Below are 18,304 nucleotides of genomic sequence, written 5' to 3'. Positions count from 1 at the left end.
TTAGCGTGGGAAGCTTTGAACTCTCATGAGGTCAAAAGGAGTTACTAAGAAAAATAGATTTCATTTCAGGGGAAAAAATAGCAAAAGTGTATAACTGGAAATGATCTTAAATAATCCTGCAGGTGTTGTGAGAAAAAAAGACGTACAATGAAAGGTTTCATGTGTTTTTGATGCCTCTTCCTACGTGTCTGTTTCATACTATTTCAAATGAATTCAAATATGAAGTGTACGTATACTAACATAAAACTAGATTCCATTGTCAAGCATCCATCCATCTATAAGACTCATTTACATACTTTGAATTCTGAGAATTATAGTGAAAACACATTTTACTTCATCCTGACTTTTGGCAGGGAAGAAAGAAATGTAGTAAGCAGATGTGACAAATTGATATAATAAGAATTAGTTATTTCATTTAAGTCACAATAAAATGTCTCGATGAGGATTGCTTCCCAGAAGACTCTTATTTGTTATCACAGTTGCTCAACTGGCAGTGAATGTTCCCCTTCCTGTCAGCGTGGCTTTCTATCTATGAAGCAAGAATATCTTGTGTTCTTGTCTCGGTCTTTCAGAAAACACCATCCCAGAGAGATGTGTATACTCAGTAAACAGGATGCAAACAAAAACCAACTGTGACTAGGCACGACAGGCCTATCGAGCTTTGGATTTCACCACATTTTGAAGCGTTGTGAATCCGGCTCTAGTAAGAGGGATGCTCAGTATCTAAAGAGTTTGGAGGGTTGTTTCTTTTTTTTAGCCAAAAACCAAAAACACAAAAGTAAAAGTACAAGTGTAAGTAATGGATTGAATAGTGTATCTGCTCTAATGTGAGCAGTGGGATGGGATGGGACACAAAGCAAGGCTTTCACCCAGGTTTGCATCTCGTGTGAAACCAACAATGTGTAGTTGTCTTTGTGCTCACAAGCCCTGGAAATGTAGTTATTTTAAGCCAAAACATGATGTTTTCCCCTAAACTTAACTAAATGGCTTTGTTGCCTAAACCTAAAGAAGTCTTTTTGTTTGTGTTCAAAACGTAATGTTTCATTCAGTTTTACAATGTGTTCAAACGTGTTGCTTTTAAGTTTCACTTTCACTTTTACAACGCAGTAGGCATAGTAGGCCCCTAATGACCCACATCTACAGTGATTATAGCGACCGATAACGCTGTTGGATAGGGTGGTGTTTAGGCTAAGCTGCTCTGTCCTGGTCTCTATTTGTAACTCCAGCCAAAACTCATTATCAGTTAGTTAATCCTCATTCTCAACGCCTTTTCTCTTATAAAAGTGGAACAATAAATCTTAAATCTAACCCATGTGTTGCTCCAAGTTTATTTATAGTAAGCATCCCAACAGGGCTAAAATAGAGCAATTGGTATAACACTTAATAACATCTGTATTTCTAATACAGTACTATAACACCAGGGCTCTACCCTGCAATACAAAAATAATGCTGATCTGTTATTACCATGTCTTAACATTAAAAAGTAAGCTCGAGTTTTCCACCAATTAATGGTGTTAGCCAATGAGCTTATGAGCTAATGCTAGCTAACTATCTACCCTTGATTAAATCTGCTGGCGGCAGTCGACATTTCAGCTAATAAAAATTGACGTTGTCAGCAAGAATTGAGAAGCCTGCTTTTATTGGTCTTCAGTGTTAAATCACAACTACAAATAAACTGTATATGTGTGCCGTGCTAGATTTGAAAGCTGGACAGGTGTAGCAACAGTAACTAAGGAGGGCGAACCTTAGCAAAGGGTCAATTTCTTAGATTTACCCCACAATACTTAGACGCATGTGTGTGTGCGTGCTGTGTCTGATTTACAAGTGCCATAACTTCTCGTTATGTGTCAAGACTGTTTAAGCCAAGGTTGTAAATAACTAGAGAGTTGGGTGGGATAATGGAAAGAGAATGCGAGTGGAGCATTTGGTTGTGTAGTGTAGGCTATCTTATTTATATCTGAGAAAATAACTTGCAAAGGAATCACTAATATGTGTATCTCTCCATGAAACAAAGACGGACATTTGTTTAGTATTTCTCTACTGTATTGATAGATAGATAGGTAGATAGATAGATAGATAGATAGATAGATAGATAGATAGATAGATAGATAGATAGATAGATAGATAGATGGATGGATAGAATAGCCAATGAAATGTTTTTGTGAACTGTGGCGTAAAACTCCATAAACTGAAAAACATTCAGCTCCTTTGCATTTTTGTCAATAGATGCTTGAGTGACTGGACACTCTGTTGACTGTCCTGGAAGCTTGTTCAGTTTGCCCAGTAAATATTTACACGTTACTCATTTAGATTTTCTCCGGACGTATTCAGCCTGGCTGCATCTCACATGGATTTGAACCCCGGAGACCTTTTGTCCTGTCCAGGCCATTCACTGTACAGTCAAACAGAAGAGACCTTCTGGTTTACCTATACAATACTATCCATTCAGTGTGTCCCAGTGCTGTCATAGAATACACACTGATAATGATGTTCACCTTTGCCCTTAAACAAATTACCTGTGGACTCTATTTTGTTTGATATTTGGACAAAACAACACTTGAATCATGTCCCTAGTATTTTTAAATAATTTCCACGAACCTCTTGTGCAGTTAATTCAGTAAAAAACATGCTATTATTAGCTCTGGTCACGCGTGCCGTCCCATGTGAGGGACGCATCGCAGTCTTGATATCAACAAGTGCTGTGCTCTTTCATACTCCAACCTTTGAGCAGAGGTTAGGTAACCACAAGGAACATGCACATTAGTGCCCGGGGGAATGATGAGAAGTCACCGCTAATAGATTTGTCTTGGAAGACCGCTGAGAGTCTAGACATGGAGCAGAGGTACTTGAGGACGACTTAACAGTACACAAAGTTAACTAATATTTTTCTGCGTGGGCCTAAAATAGCATGTTTAGGTTCCTGTAACTGTTTGTCCCGTTGATCCAGGAAATTGAAGTCACAGTCCACTATACTCTGAAGGTACAAACCTCCAAACATGATGTTCTAAACTCATTTTTTGTGTACTTTACCCTCAACGTATCCTCATACAATGGTTCGTACGATATCTTACGAAAAGCTGTTCCTCTTTTATTGTGCGTTTTCCTACTAATGTCCTACTAACGTGTCAATTTCCACTTTTTACATGCATACAGTCAAAATAAACTTCTGCCTTCACAGGAAACTCTTTCGTTAGGTTTAGGAAAAGATTGCGGTTTGGAATAAAATAACTCAGAAAGTGTCGTAACTTAAGCAGAAGTTACGTGACAAATAAATCAACATTGACTACCGGTTTCACACAGGGTACGAACGCCGGTCTCTTTTTGACCCACCAATCCACCCTGACCTCGATTTTTGTACCCACATGACAACATACTGTTTGCTATGGGTGTGCTGTGCTTCCTATTTTCTGATTCTTCCATGTTTGTGAGTCAATATGATATTTTGGATTTAACCCAGAGGACAAAGGTGAGTCAGTTCGATCAGATGAAGCTGTGTGTACTGTTTGCCTAGTGTCAGATTGCCCTGCAGAGTTCATCCTACAACACGTATAGCATAACATGCTGTGTTTTCTGTAGTTCTGACGATAGCCTAAATCATTTATTTCAGTTTTCCCTGTTTCATTAGTCTTTTACGACCAGGCTAACGCAGTACTATTTAATTTACTGCATAACATTCATTTAGTTGTGCAGTAGCCTACAGGTTTATTTCAGACAGAAATAATAGATGGGCTGATTGTGCGCAGCAGCATTAAATGGAAATTGCCTTCTTGATTGTTGAATTTGAAGTGTTGCTCAAGCCAAACAAGAGACTTCATCTCCCTTCTTGTTGCCAGTGTTAAATATACAAACGTTATTATCGGAGTGTTGTTTTTACTGTTTTACGATAAAGGATAGAAGCAAATGTTCCTCGGTCTGATTAACAGTTCTTTTGCATTTTGTTCCTCACTGTCTGTAATAAAACTCCCTTCTCGAGGATCGTATATCTGTGGTTATGTTGGTCACCTGGCTGGAAGTTTTTACAACCAGTCTGACTCATCCTGTGTCCATTGCACCATACCAACTCTATTTATGTTTCCGAGTGTCTGCACACTGGCAGCACCACCGTTTGCACACCTGTTTTCAAGTATGAACGCATGCTAACCCATTTTCATGATGCACTCTGCACCCCTGTGTGTCCTTGACACAGTGCAGGAATGTAAGCCATCACCCGACCACCAGTAAACACATTAAAATTGTTTCTCCCCCCAACGTCTGGAAAGACAGCGGATATTTATCGAGATTTCAAACAAACATCGAGACCCCATAAACAAAATGTTTGGTCTGCTTACGGCCAAAAGCAACTGGGTCAGATCCACACGTGTCTGTTGCAACAATGTCTGTGTGGAGCGGACGCAACACAAACTGAAAGGACATGATGGATAGTGTGGTGTCTGGAAAAAAGAGGGAGGATTTGAGGGTTTGGACAACAAGATGAGAATTCTATTTAATGGTCTGATTGGAAAGAACATGCAGCGGTTTAGGCTTATATGGCTGCATGCCTCTCGTCGCCTTGAGATGGAAATTGACATTTTTTAGTCTCTGAAGTTCCAACGAGGCTTCAAACTGTAAAACAGATCAGCGGATTTGTTTGAAATCACTTCTGGACTCCTTTAAATTTCCATTTTTGTTGTTTTACTACCTAAATGTTTTTAATGGTGCTTTTATGGAGCCTGAAGAAGCCAAACATTCTTTGTTGACCTTTATAATCCAGCCGTAGCTCTTGTAGCTCATATTTTCTTTGGCTATGTCATTTAACAGAGGTTTTACACAAACCATTAAAACAGATTTGAAACTGTCCTCAACAAGGAGGCAATTGATATTCTGCTGAATGTCAGTGCAGCCGAGAGCTGCTCTGTGTTTTTTCACCGATTGAAGAAAGAACTTGTCAGCGTTGGTAACTGGCTCTCATCAAATTTAACAAACAGAAAGTTTCCTATGTCAACTGATGACTTTGCCTGTTCCATAAGGATAAATATTCATGTGGCGTACCCAGTGGGCAACCTCTGGGTCGGAGAAGTGAAGCCAATGCTGAAGAGCCTTAAACTTGCATTCTTTCTAACCGCCAGCAGGGGGCGACTCCTCTGGTTCCAAAAAGAAGTCTGATTGTATAGAAGTCTTTGAGAAAATGAGCCTACTTCTCACTTGATGTATTACCTCAGTAAACATTGTAAACATGAGTTTATGGTCTCAATCGCTAGTTTCAAGTCTTCTTCAATACAGCATGATGTTCATTTAGTAAATTATGGTCCCATTTAGAGTCAAATAGACCATAAAGCAGGGTTTGGTTTGGGGTGTGGTTACCTTGTGAATGACAGGTCGCTGCCACGGTGTTGTCCGTGTTTTCGTATTAGAGCTTTAACCTTTTCACAGTGTATTTTCAGTTCATGGAAGTTAATTCTAACCTTTTTGGTCACCTAAAAATGTCTTATTCAGCGTTTGGTTGAACTTAGCTCCACCCTTTCGTGTTACTTCTGGTTGCAAAAAAACAAGATGACGACGGCCAAAATGCTAAACTCGAGGCTTCAAAATGGCAATCCACAAACCAACGGGTGACGTCACAGTGACTACGTCCACTTCTTGTAAACAGTCTATGGTCGTATCAAAAGGTCAATTCTTAGGAGAACAATATTATTCTCTTTTTTTCTCCCCCCTCTGGGTCCTAAACGATGTGTGCTTTGCAATAGCAAAACCCATTAGTAATACCTTTAATATGACAGATAAAGTCTTGAACAATGATAAACTAATTGTTGTCATTGTACTGTGTTTTGCATTTATTCCTTTCTTTTTAAATAAAATTGAGTTTACTTTCTGTTAAGGAATCACGTCATGACTTTGTTTTAAAGAGTGACACATAAACCGGGTTTGATTTAGCAGGTCGATGGCAGGAATAACACCGTTTCTTTTAAGCGGTAGTCAGGAGAAATCTCTTACGCAAACAAACTTGACATTATTCCTCTAGACCTGCTCTCTGTCTGTCTCTGGCTCTCCCTCGCATTGATGACAGGCCACTAAAGACATCAAGTGAGAAGAAGAGATGCAGAGCGGAAAAAAAGACAGGACCAGAGTCGGTGCTTGTTAAAGGGCAAGTAAACACTGGCTGGCAAGAGAAAAGAGAGATGACAGGCAGAAAGAGAGAGAGGAGAGGCCCCCACCCCTCTCACACTGTCTGCTCCTCTGTCACACTCCTCTCTCTCTCTCTCTCTCTCTTTATAATGTGTTGTATATGCACCACACATACTGTGCAACTCTTTAACTTTGAATATAAGCTTCTGTAAAGTCTGGGGACTTTACTTTAATAAAGAACACGTCTTTGCTTTATTCTTAATGCTATCGCTTACATTGAATTGTTTCTGGACATCTGATCAAAATTGGCATCCAGTATATTGAAAGTAGCAGGGAAGCTGGCTTACTTTAGAGCCGCAGCGATTAAATTATTAGTTTCCAACTATCAAATCAATCGGCAACTATTTTGATAATCCATTAATCGGTAATTATTTAAGAAAAAAAAAGTAAAAAATTCTCTGATTCCAGCTTCTTAAATATGAATATTTTCTGGTTTCTTTACTCCTCTGTGACAGTAAACTGAATATCTTTGAGTTGTGAACAAAACAAGACATTTGAGGACGTCATCTTGGGCTTTGGGAAACACTGATCGACATTTTTCCCCATTTTCCCGACATTTTATGGACCAAACAACTAACCGATTAATCGAGAAAATAATCGTTAGTTGCAGCCCTAGCTTACTTTGTGTTGTTATATCAAATTATGTTTACATTATGACTGGATGAAATGTATAATACCGTATTATAATTAAAATAATTTGAAATTGTATCATATTATCTAAAAAGTTTAAAACCATCTTTTCAGAATGCACATCAATGAATTTAAAACTAATTATAAATTACTTTCCAAACTTTTTAAAAAACTGCTTCTATTACTATGTAAGAACTGATTATAACCGGATTATTAAACTTCGAAGATGTTGAAATCAAGGCAGAGGTTGGACACACGCACATGCTCACACTTTGCATCTGGAGAGGTTAGAAGATTTATGAATGACGGGGGAGTTGACAGATCATTTAAAATAATGGAAACAAAACTCTCAAAGGAGCGGCGTCCATGACGCCAATAGGTAGTAAAAATCCCCTTGAATCTGCCAAGACCAATAGGCTGCAGCCCCGTCTGCCGCATTCCTCCTCCGCACAGCTCCCACACACACACTGCCATTTAAGGCTACCTACCGAGGGTGCTGACAGACCGGTGGAGGGAGCGACAGATAAAACGGAGCGGTGCTACTGATATTCTACAATGAGAGAGCGAGCACTTGATCGTCTGTCATTTGTGTATCAGTCATGTCTGCGGAGCTCTGATATCCCTGTCATTTCTATTTTCTCTCCATTTGTCTGCACTGTTTTTTTTCAGAAACAGTCATTGCCAAATGCATACTGATGTAATCGGTGTGCAGGTGGGAAGTTACTATAAATAACGTTGTAGGGAGTGAAGAGATGATGACCTGCATTCCAGGTAACGTGTAGTAATTCTTGAGAAATTATTAAACACATTACATCATATTTAACTGGAAAGTGGGACACTGCGATTTGTAAATTATTGTGGATTATTACTCAACCTAGGCCAAAGTCAAGTGAGCAAAGATGTGATGCACACTTAGTGTGAGGCTGCGTTGCATGCTTCCCTCTGTCGGACAACTAGAACTACTACTACCTGCACTGACTTGAATGGCTCGCTGCAGTAAAAGTCATTATTTATATATTTTGAAAGAATATATTGACTTTTGTATGACAGTATTCTTTTTTTACTTGTGACTCCCGGTGATATTACAGTTTCTTAAAACTATATGACAAGAAATGACATCGCAAAAAATCTGCCAAAATGAAGCACCTCTCAAACAAAACATATTATCTCATATAAGAATATATGAATTAATCTCTACTTTCAGATGGCACACACACACACCCATCAAGTGCTTTACATCCAGTAGATGCTACGTTAAAACAATGGTAAGATTATGCAGAACACACAGATATAAAATCATCAATAACTTCAGTGTCATCATTTCATGATAATCTAATTTTGCTACATTTGCTAATGTACTGTCTGTACAAAATGGCACAAGTTTGTATGTAAACATTCATTTATTTGTGCCTTCTCATGAAGAGATGTTAGTGTTTTGTACAAAGGTTAAACAAATGTGCAATTTGCGTGAAAGCAGGAAGGAATACTTAGTAACTGCCATCTGTCCACAACCCTGATTCCTCCCCTCATCCCCTTTAGTCCTCTTCCCCTTTCCCCTTTAGTCCTCTTCCCCTTTCCCCTTTAGTCCTCTTCCCCTTTCCCCTCCATCCCTCTGGCCTCCATCCCTCATCCTCCTTCCGGACCTTTAACCCATCCCCTCCTACATCATCATCATCGTGGCTGCTCTCCATCTTCCATAATAATAAACTACTCTAAACCCCATATCTTTTATTGCCGTGGTTTTTGTTAGTGATGCCTTATTTATAGCGTCAGTATATAAGAGTGCGTGAAGGTAATTGTGATGTGTAGTGGAGGCACAGTTCGAGTCAGAAGATTGCTTATGTTTGACCTCAGCAGGGCTTTACATTATATAAATGCTAATGAGGCTGAGTGCTTTTTCTTTGAGACTTGAATGCATCTTAAATTCTGAAATCTATTTTTCAAGTAGAAGACAGTTAAAAACAATTCTGTCGTGCAATCAATACATATTTTTTTGACTATTATCATAGAATAGTAAATAGTAGGTGCAAGACTGTCCTGGTACACAACTCGTATAACAGAAAATATCAGTTTTTTGTTAGATTTCAACACTCCTATCACTACAGGAGTCTTGTGTACTTGCTCTGTTTTACCACTTGATGTCACTCTTTTTGCAGAAACCAATGAACTGAAACTTTGAGCTGAGCTGTTGGATCACTCAAGCACTGCTGATGCAATAGTTAGGAGACACATTGAGCTGTATTATATATGTAACTCAGTATGTGAGGTCAGAAAGAAAAACTGAAACACTCTGAGCACTATTACAGATCCAGTCCCAGTTAGAGTGTGTGTGTGTGTATGTTATAACATTTGTATTTCTATAACTTTATTCCTGCATGACTGAGTATATATTATGATTTCAGTGTGACATTGCTTACCTTCCTCCCAGAGAACAGCATACACAGCTGATGCATGGAGCCTCCATTCTTGGTCAGCTCTTTCTTCAGGGTTTTAGGCGATGGGAGTGTCCAGCCGCCCTTGTGGTGCACCCCGCCCACCTCCAGGCAGTTGATGGCGTTGTCGGAGGTGAAGCAAGGCGTGCGGGGGTCCTGCAGGAGGCTCCCCTCGCTGTGGGTGCGCCTGCGGAGGGAGTTCTGCACGCTGAGCCCCCCTCCTCCGTGCTTCTCGCAGGTGGCGCCCTCCACCATGCTGCGGCGCTTGCTGTCGCTACGCTGCAGGTAGGCGTCGTCGCTGTCGTCTTCCTCGTCCTCGTCGTCTGACTCATCGTCGTCATCTTCGTCGTACTCTTCTTCGTCCGTGTTGGGTGAGGAGAGGGCGTCGGCGCTGAAGGAGCGATCGAGGCGCAGCTCGGGGATGACGAATGAGGATGAGGAGGATGAAGGGGGAGCGTTGGTGTCCAGGGGCTCCGAGGCGTTCTCCTCGTCTGTGTTTGACACCACCAGATTTAGGTTGACCTCTTCTTCGTTCCTCTCTCCATCGTCCTCCTCTCCTCCTTCTCTCTCTTCCCCCTCACTCCCAGCACTCTGCCTGCTGGCCCCATAATCCTCCTCTTCCTCTCTCCTGCTCGCCAAAGCGTTCGCCTCTCTCCAGAGCTCCATCTCGTTCCCTTCCATGCTCCTCCAGTCCTCGCCCTCGGTGGAAGGAGGCGGTGTGGGAGGCACCTCGGATCCCACCATGCCCCCGAGAGGCATGTAGATCTCATCCAGAGGGGTGAGAGGCTCCGAGGGGTGAGGGCTGCCCAGGGTTGGAGGCTCTGAAGGACTGGAGGGATACAGGCTGCTCTCCTCACCTTCTGAGCTACGGGGAGGCAGGTGGAGGCACACGCCACCTCGATCTCCTCCTACTCCGCCCAGCTCACAGGAAGGGGCATCCACCTTAGGCTCCAACATCTAGAAAAGGGAACAGAGAATGACAGAGGGAGACAACAGTCAGTCAAACAACTAATGCACTGTACTATACACGTAAATCTAACAAGTTAACTCGACATGATTGAGATTTACTTCGCTGTCATGAGCAAATCCATTTATGGCAACTATTTCATTAGCAGTCATTGAATTTGATTTGGAAATATCTCTTTGTAATGCTAGATGTTTGTGTGACCGAGGCGTAATGCCAGGATCAGCCTACGCGACATTTATGTCTGTTGGGAAGGTCAGATTAAGTGATGATAGTCGTGCCTGATCAGAGCATAGAGGCAGCTCAGACAGGTAGGAATGTCTATAACCGTGGCATCACGTACTGTAGCACACGTGGATGTTGTCAAACTAGGTGAATGACAGGATAAGGCCCCGATCAGACAGAGTTTAGCAGCCTCGGGGAGTTTTTTATAAAAATGTTTTCAATGAGAGTGAAGTATTTTGCACGCTGCTTTTGTGTTGCTGAGCGCCTCGCGTTTATCCGCTCTGTGCGTCTCGCGTTTTTACAGAAGCATCCTCATTGTGGTGACTTTTGCTGAATACCCTCAGAGCTATATGACTCTCTACCAGCTGTAGTTACATGATCTGAACAGAAAACAGCCGGATGCAAATTAGTGCGGTGCTTGAGATTTCGGGTAAGTTGTTTTCATTCATTTAAACTGTACTATTAACTATTTGGGTAGCGTACAGTTCACGGTTTGTAATAAGGTAATGTAAGCACTCATTTTGGTGGTTGCCTAGCAACATTATAAAATAAAAAGATGCAGTAAACTGCAAAAACAAAAACAGAAAAAACCCTCTGTCTGATCGGGCAACAAAAAGGCAGAGTGGAAAAAGCCTGGCGTTTTCCACTCTGTGTGATCACGGCTTAAGAATAAGGACATGCTAGTCTTTTCATCAGGGCCTAATGAGGCGTCGTAGATGCAGAGTGTGTTGTGTGTTACTGAAAAAAAACTTCAATATGCAAACAGTAGGATCAGGGGATGGAACCACCGACCTTGTGGTTATAGAACAACCCCCTCGACCCACTGAGCCACAGCCCCCACTCCCCCACATGGGATAAAACAACACATTGTTGTTTCCAATGCTAATTTTTGCTCATAAAACAGACAATAGGCTGAACTGCTAGAGACCACATTGTAATGTCAGTGCCAGTGAGTTCACATTGTGATATACTGCTGTTTTGCTGCTATAGATCCTGTACCACACCGGAGCTGGCAGCAGTGATTCAGTCAAACTAACTGCCCTCAGGGACCGTGGAATTAAAAAAATAAGCCAGAGATTACTGCTACAAAGTGTTAGCCATCCATCTGTTCACCCATCCATCCTCTCTCTGATGTGTCCCTATTTTCATTTCAACATACTGTAAATTACCCTTTAGCCCAAATGACCACACAAGCCCACTACTGCCCTCACCCACTTCCCAGGGGCCAGACATAGCCCAGTCTGTCCTCCCCCTCTGCCTTTAGCAATCTATCTACTGTATATTATCTCCTTTCCATAATCTGCTGCTTTTAAACGCTGCTTTAACCTACTGCAGCCGACAGAGCCCTCAGTGGGCGGATCATTACAAATGCATTTTGAGTGGGCCAACAAGGTCCAAACCCAAACCCACAGAACTGTATTAGAAATTTGACTAAAGATTGCTGAATATGTAAAGCTGAATTGCAGAAATGTTTATAAAGTTATACACAGAACTTTTTTCCCATTTGATGTAATGATGCTGTCAACTGAGTTTTTTTTTTTTTTTACAAAATAATTTGAGCATTATTATAATTTACAAGTAGTGACAGTAAATAATGACATTATTATACAGTGTGGACGAAAAGTTAGTTTTTTTTCTCATTTTGAATTAAAGGCAAATTTAATGCGAACGCATGGGTTCAAGAAGTTAATCAGCTGCGTATTGATAATCATATAGATGTCACAGTATTAACTTGTTGATTTTGGTGCCAGCATATTTTTGACAAAAGGATCTAAGAAACCTATCAGCATATTGTAGCTATTCAACAAGCGTCGGCCGTGCTCCGGTAAACATGGCTCAAAGATGAAGAACATGAAGAAACCAGAAGACATGCATAAATATTTTCAACAGAAATGATGCGCCGGTTCAAATGTTAGGTACGACATTAGTGGTAAATCAACCCCAGCTATAGTTTCACCACAGGAAGTTGCTTGTGGGAAAAAAACAAAAAAGCGTACCAAAAAAGAAACACGAAACAAAATAAACCCAGAAATTCCCTGTGTGGAAAACATTTGATCTACCTACTATCAATTTAATAATATGCACTTTTGAATGTCACTCATGAGGCTCACAAAGGTAGGAAATATAATCTTTATTGCTGAAAATTGGGACAAACCATTTAATATGTGTGAAGCCAACCATGTTGTACTTATTTCAAATAAAACAATTATTTGGAAGTCAGTTTCACCAAAGAAGAATAGAATAAGAAGTGGCTGTGATAGCGAAAGACAGTGTTTAGATGGTACCTCTGCTATCTCAGGTAGGTTCAATCAGTCAAGCCTGTGTAGAATCCAACACATCTTACTGTAAAGATGACTACAGGCACAGACAAAACAATGGTAAACGGTAAATGGAGTGCATTTATATAGCAGCTTTCTAGTCTTCTGACCACTCAGGTCTTTCCACTACATGCCAACATTTATCCATTCACACACACATTCATACCCTGATGGCAGAGGCTGCCATACAAGATGCCAACCTGCTCATCAGGTTCTGATCTAATCATTCTCACACACTCACACACCGATGGCACAGCCTTCGGGAGCAATCCGGGGTTCAGTATCTTGCCCAAGGACACTTCAACATGCGGACTAGAGGAACTGGGAATCAAACTCCACCTCCTGAGATACAGCCGCCTAATAAAAATTAACAACAGCCGTGACGCCAAATTGGATCAGGGGTGTAAAGTGGGGGTGCCAATGGCCCCTTTCCTACTTCCTATCACCCTACTCCAGGCGCCCTTGCTCGGACCCCACCCATCTTCGAACTCTGTCTTCATTTTGATCTCAACTACACTCCTGTAAAGTTTCTTGACTGCATCTTGCACAGTCGTGATGCCACCGCGTTGACAAAATGTCCGCAGACATACCTGGCGAAGTACTCAAACCCGCTTCTGTGGTAGTTCTCGCTACAGTAGGCGTCTCCGGGACCACATTTCGCCATGATGCCACACAAACACACACACAGACTCACAAGGTGAAAACAATACCAGCCACACACTGTTGCAGCTGGTAACAATGGTGCAGGGAAGATAAAGAAAAGATCAAAGATGAAATCAAGTTGGACTGATCTTATTTTAGTGAAGCAAAAGGGGGAGAGAGAAGAAAGCAGCAATGGCAGCTTTATTCTCTCAACTGTAAAGAAAAGGGTAAAAAAAAAACAGCTTTCCTTCTGTTGCCTTCAGTTCACAAATTCTCCCTCAGTGCGCAGCATTAAGGAGATGAGAAGCAAACAGTACGAGTGATATTCAATTAGGGGTAATGTGTTATTTCTATTTGTGGAGTAGATTTATAGAGTGGATATGAACATGGAAATGACTATTCAATGTATTCATGAGTGGACTTGTGGAATCACAAGTCCTCCACTCAGTCTACAAAATCACTTCTACCTTCTTTAAGCCTTTAGCGAGTCTTGTGAAGGGCCTCATTGTTCTGGTCAAGTTAACCCATGATGACAAGCTGCAGTCACAAGACGCTCTGCTCTAATTGGAGATAATGCTGCCTCCTCTCTCAGACAGCTCTCATGATATTTCACAAGCTGTTTGTGTGCTTTTTGCAGCTCAAATTAGTCCCCCCAGATACTGTTGCCCTGGTTGTACTCGTCTCTAAACTTTCGACCCGTATTCATGAACTCTGCAAATAGCTTTCAGGACTTTAAGTCAGGATAAAACACAACAATCCTACTGATGTTATTCCAACATGCTTAGACTGGGACAAAGATGGGAGACACACAGCTATAATTAACTAATAAAGTAACTTATTTGCCACAAAATAAGTCAAACAAATAGATGTGGAGGAATCTTTAAAGTCAGTAGTGTAGGGAGTGGATGAGTGAAAATGTGCTGCACGGGTGTTGTGCTGTAAAATCAAGAGAAAGGAAGCAAAAGCCACAACACAGAGATGTGTGGTGAGAGAATCTGCCCACAAAGGACTGGCTTCTACTCTGGCTTATATATGCATGGGGCATACCGGGCCCAGGTGTATGCTGCTGATTAACCTACAAACAGGTCTGCAGCCCTGGAGACAGAAAGCAAAGCATGCAAAGCCAAGCAGAGGAGCTGTCAACCATACTGTCTATTTGTATATTGAATATTGCGAACTACTGTATTATCTGTAAGTATATAAGGCACAATCTGAATACAGTATGTCTGGATAGAGGACACTGAGGTCTGAAATTAAGGCCGCTGTGTCTCTTGCAACACTATGACCTCATATTTTTTGTAATCTGGGCTGTGGGGAACCTCAAGGCTGTTGTGCGCTAGTGTGTGTACACATGCTATCACTCACTGAAACCATCTGCAAAAAACCTACCACTATATAGACCCATCAAACCAAAGACTCTCTTTCAAGCCTTTACCTCAGATGTGTTGCACCAGACTCAGATGTTTGTCGCAAAAGTTGTAGGCATGTTTCAGATATCTACTATATATAAACCAATAAAATATACCAAGCCAAATTAAATTCAAAGGAAGGAAACCAATATTGTGCCTTGCTACATATGTGCCATGCGAAACTCTATGCAATTATGTACTTCAAGCCGCCAAAGAGCAGTACTGAAAAACTGGTCTATCAGGTTCAGGTTCAGGTTCAGGTGACTTTATTTGTACCCGCAGGTAGATTTGTTTTGCAGCAAAAATAGAGGATGACATCCGTATTGACAATAAGGTAGAGCACAGACAAGAGACAGACGTACCAAAAACATGACAAAGAGTACTCAAAGGCTTACTGGGATCAGGACCCAGCAAAAAGAAGAAGGCCACAAGAACAATATAAAGAAAAAAAAAAAAAAAAAACACACTGAAATATCAGGACAAAAAAGACACAATAAATGAGAAAAGGGATAAACTTTCCATAAATATGTGCAAAAGCTGCTAGGACTTATTTAAGTGAACAATTGCAGCTGGAACAAGACTGTTCTTATCTGGTCCATGGTCGCAACTCCTGTTCTATTGTATTTTTCAGGATGCCTTATCATTCTAAAAATTGATATTTCTCTGAGAAGCCCAAACCAAGGTTAATCAGACCTGTTGCTCGCGTGTTTGTTTGGGTGGCGTCGGTTTCATTTGCCACTTTCCCAACGTGGCCACTGTGACTAGAGCGGTGACTCAGCGTTATAAATATAAACTTGACTTGTCTTGATGTCCATGGATATATACAACTTGCCCCAAGGTGATCCAGACCTCTCATTTTCTCTCCTAACTCCCTCTTAACCTCCCTGTGATCCTATCTAAATGGTTCACAGTGGTGTAACAACCAAGACATCAGGGATTCGTAGTGATGCAGTGGGCGTGTGAGGGGGTATTTTTTAGAATGAAATGCACTTTCATAAAAGCACCCATGGAGGAAAGTGGAAGTAAAGCCTTTATCTTTATCCCCATCTGTCCTTCTTACCCTTTTCCTGTTCTTCCTCATGGTCAGAAAAAACATTATTTTTTGAGGCTTGTCACAGTATGAACATATTGAAAAATCATGGGGGCAAACATTCATTCTTCTGTCTATCCATCATACATAAATGTGAGGTTTACACAGACAGCTTTTCTCTTGCCTTTTCTCTCCATCTTCGCTGACCCCCATTTCTCTTTCCTGTCTTAGACACATAAAAACCTGACTGTTGAAGATATGGCTTGAGACACAATGGAGCCACCTGTCCTGTCAGATACACTTATTCCTTCTCACACTCTCCACAGCCGACACACACACACACACACGGAAACACAAACAAAATCAAGCTGCTTCAAATGAACCCCTGTCTTTCAAGCCTGTCCTCATGTTTTATCTGAAGATATGAAAAGAACAGACATTTTAACAATCGTGTTCATCTTCAAGACATTTTCCTATGATGACATTTACCCCATTGTGTACACTGCTTCAAAAGCTACACGAATACACACACGCTAATGGGTGATGTGCTTTGGGTTTTTAGTGCATGTTTACAACACACACGTGTACTCGAATATGGCTCATCAATGATTCAACACAGTACAATCTCTTGCATTGCCTCAATTAAGCAAGGAAACAAAACCAGCGCTAAGAGGCAGGGGGAGTGGGATGCATGCAGGGTAAGAGAGTGAATAGATGGAGGAGACAAAGGGGATAAGACGAGCAGAAGGGAGGATGGGAGTCAGTGAATGGCAACGACACAGAAATGAGATGAGTAAGTGGAAGAGGGCAGAGAGAGAACGATATAAAACAGAACAGCGCAACTTGGAAAATGTCCATCTTGGGGGTTTTTTATGTCAATGAACCATGAACAGCATTACTGCTCTCACAATGACCTAACTAGGGAATGACCACCGAACACTAACCCTGTCAGGCAACATTTCAAACAGACACAACAACATATTATTCCCGAGAATAATAAACAAATATTGCGAACATGAGTTTCCAAATATAATCTTGGAAGTGTTTTGTTCATCTTAGTGGTCAAAGAGTCAAAGAGCAAAATATTGAATTCAGCTCACTGAGAAGATGATTTAATGCCTTGTTGAGCTTCATCATGTTGGAGATTGTGCCAGTTATTGTGTTCAAAGCCAGAAGGCAATTTCACTTTCGGTCATTTTATACAATTCTTTATGTGCTTTGTGAACACAGGGGACCTATGTTGTATGCCATATGCCATTTTCCTCTCCTCTTTTCCTTTCAGATCTCTACTGTCTCTGTCAAACAAAGGCAAAAATGCCCAAATTTTATACAGACATTCATGATCTCCAGAGGATGAATCCTACTGATTTTGGTGATTCCCTGATTTTTACACTAGCGCCACCAGCAGGTTAACAATTGTGGTTCAGAGTGGGAAAAAAATCACTTGTCGGGGGGAAAGGCCTAATGTATGATGGCAAATCAATGCCAAAATCCACGAGCGATAAATGAGATCCACGTGCAACTCAAACAGCCGGCACGCGTATTATTATTTTTGCCAGCGCTTTCACAGCAGCAGAATATCTCTGCTTGTGCGAGCAATATTGCAGCCTGTGAGGAGAAAACCGTACTTTAGAAAAACTTGCATGCACGGCTGTTTGAGTTGCACGCACTCTACGTCCATGCACATGGATCTCATTTGCACCTGCGGGCATTGATTTGCCGTCATACTAATGGTTTCTGAAGCTCGCCGGTGTAGCGGGGAGTTCTGGTTGCCGGTAACACGGAGGGAAGCCGAAACATTGTTCATTTGCAAATACCACCCACATTGCAACGATACAAAGCCGGCTGAAAATCTCAAAGTTTCCCTTTAATTAAAACAAACACACAAACAAAAAACTATAGAATAACACTGCATACATGCAGACTGACTGTTTGAACACAGACAAATCATATGCAACAAATAAGGCACGGATGCCAAATACTTTGCTTTTTCTACCTTGGGACTCTCAAAATATGAAGATTTTTAAAGTGAAAATGGAGCTAGAGGGAAGCTACCCTTGACCTTATTTCCTGTATTCTGTGACTTATTAATGTGCACAACTACAGAAACAGAGTTCATATTAAGAATCAAAGTAACACGTTCCAGTGACACCTACCAAATGATTCATTCATGACTCATATTTGGTCGACTGGGTGAGAAAGAAACACACAAGAAACCAGCTGAGAGCAGTGGAAACCCTGAAGTCCTATTTCCGAAAAAATCTGCCTGAAGAAATGAAGACTGACAAAAATGACCTTCATTTGCCAAAAACAAATTCTTATTCTGAAAGTCTAGATCTCTGAAGGTCAAAATCTTCTCTTAAAGACAGAGCAACAGGAACACACACACACACACACACACACTGGTGGACAGTCACCCAGGGACAATTCTGTGAACTCTGTCCCGCCGTTACCATGGCAATGAGAGACCCATCCCAGGGGGAGCAGCTGTG

At 41.3% G+C, this 18,304-nt stretch overlaps 1 protein-coding gene across 10 annotated transcripts in view; it reads right to left on the bottom strand.

Moving 5' to 3' along the window:
- Positions 1-18,304, bottom strand: part of rgs3a (regulator of G protein signaling 3a) — a 187,640-nt gene that overhangs the window by 34,711 nt on the left and 134,625 nt on the right. For all 10 annotated transcript variants that reach the window (XM_074617362.1, XM_074617364.1, XM_074617363.1 and 7 more), the window contains one exon: positions 9,210-10,181. In XM_074617362.1, coding sequence (XP_074473463.1) covers positions 9,210-10,181 — 972 coding nt within the window. The remainder of the gene's footprint in view (positions 1-9,209; positions 10,182-18,304) is intronic.

The sequence above is a fragment of the Sebastes fasciatus genome, chromosome 19 (assembly GCF_043250625.1).
Source record: "Sebastes fasciatus isolate fSebFas1 chromosome 19, fSebFas1.pri, whole genome shotgun sequence".
Taxonomy (NCBI): Eukaryota; Metazoa; Chordata; class Actinopteri; order Perciformes; family Sebastidae; genus Sebastes; species Sebastes fasciatus.
The sequence above is the reverse complement of the archived record's forward strand: the minus strand, read 5'-3'. Positions and strand labels throughout refer to the sequence as shown.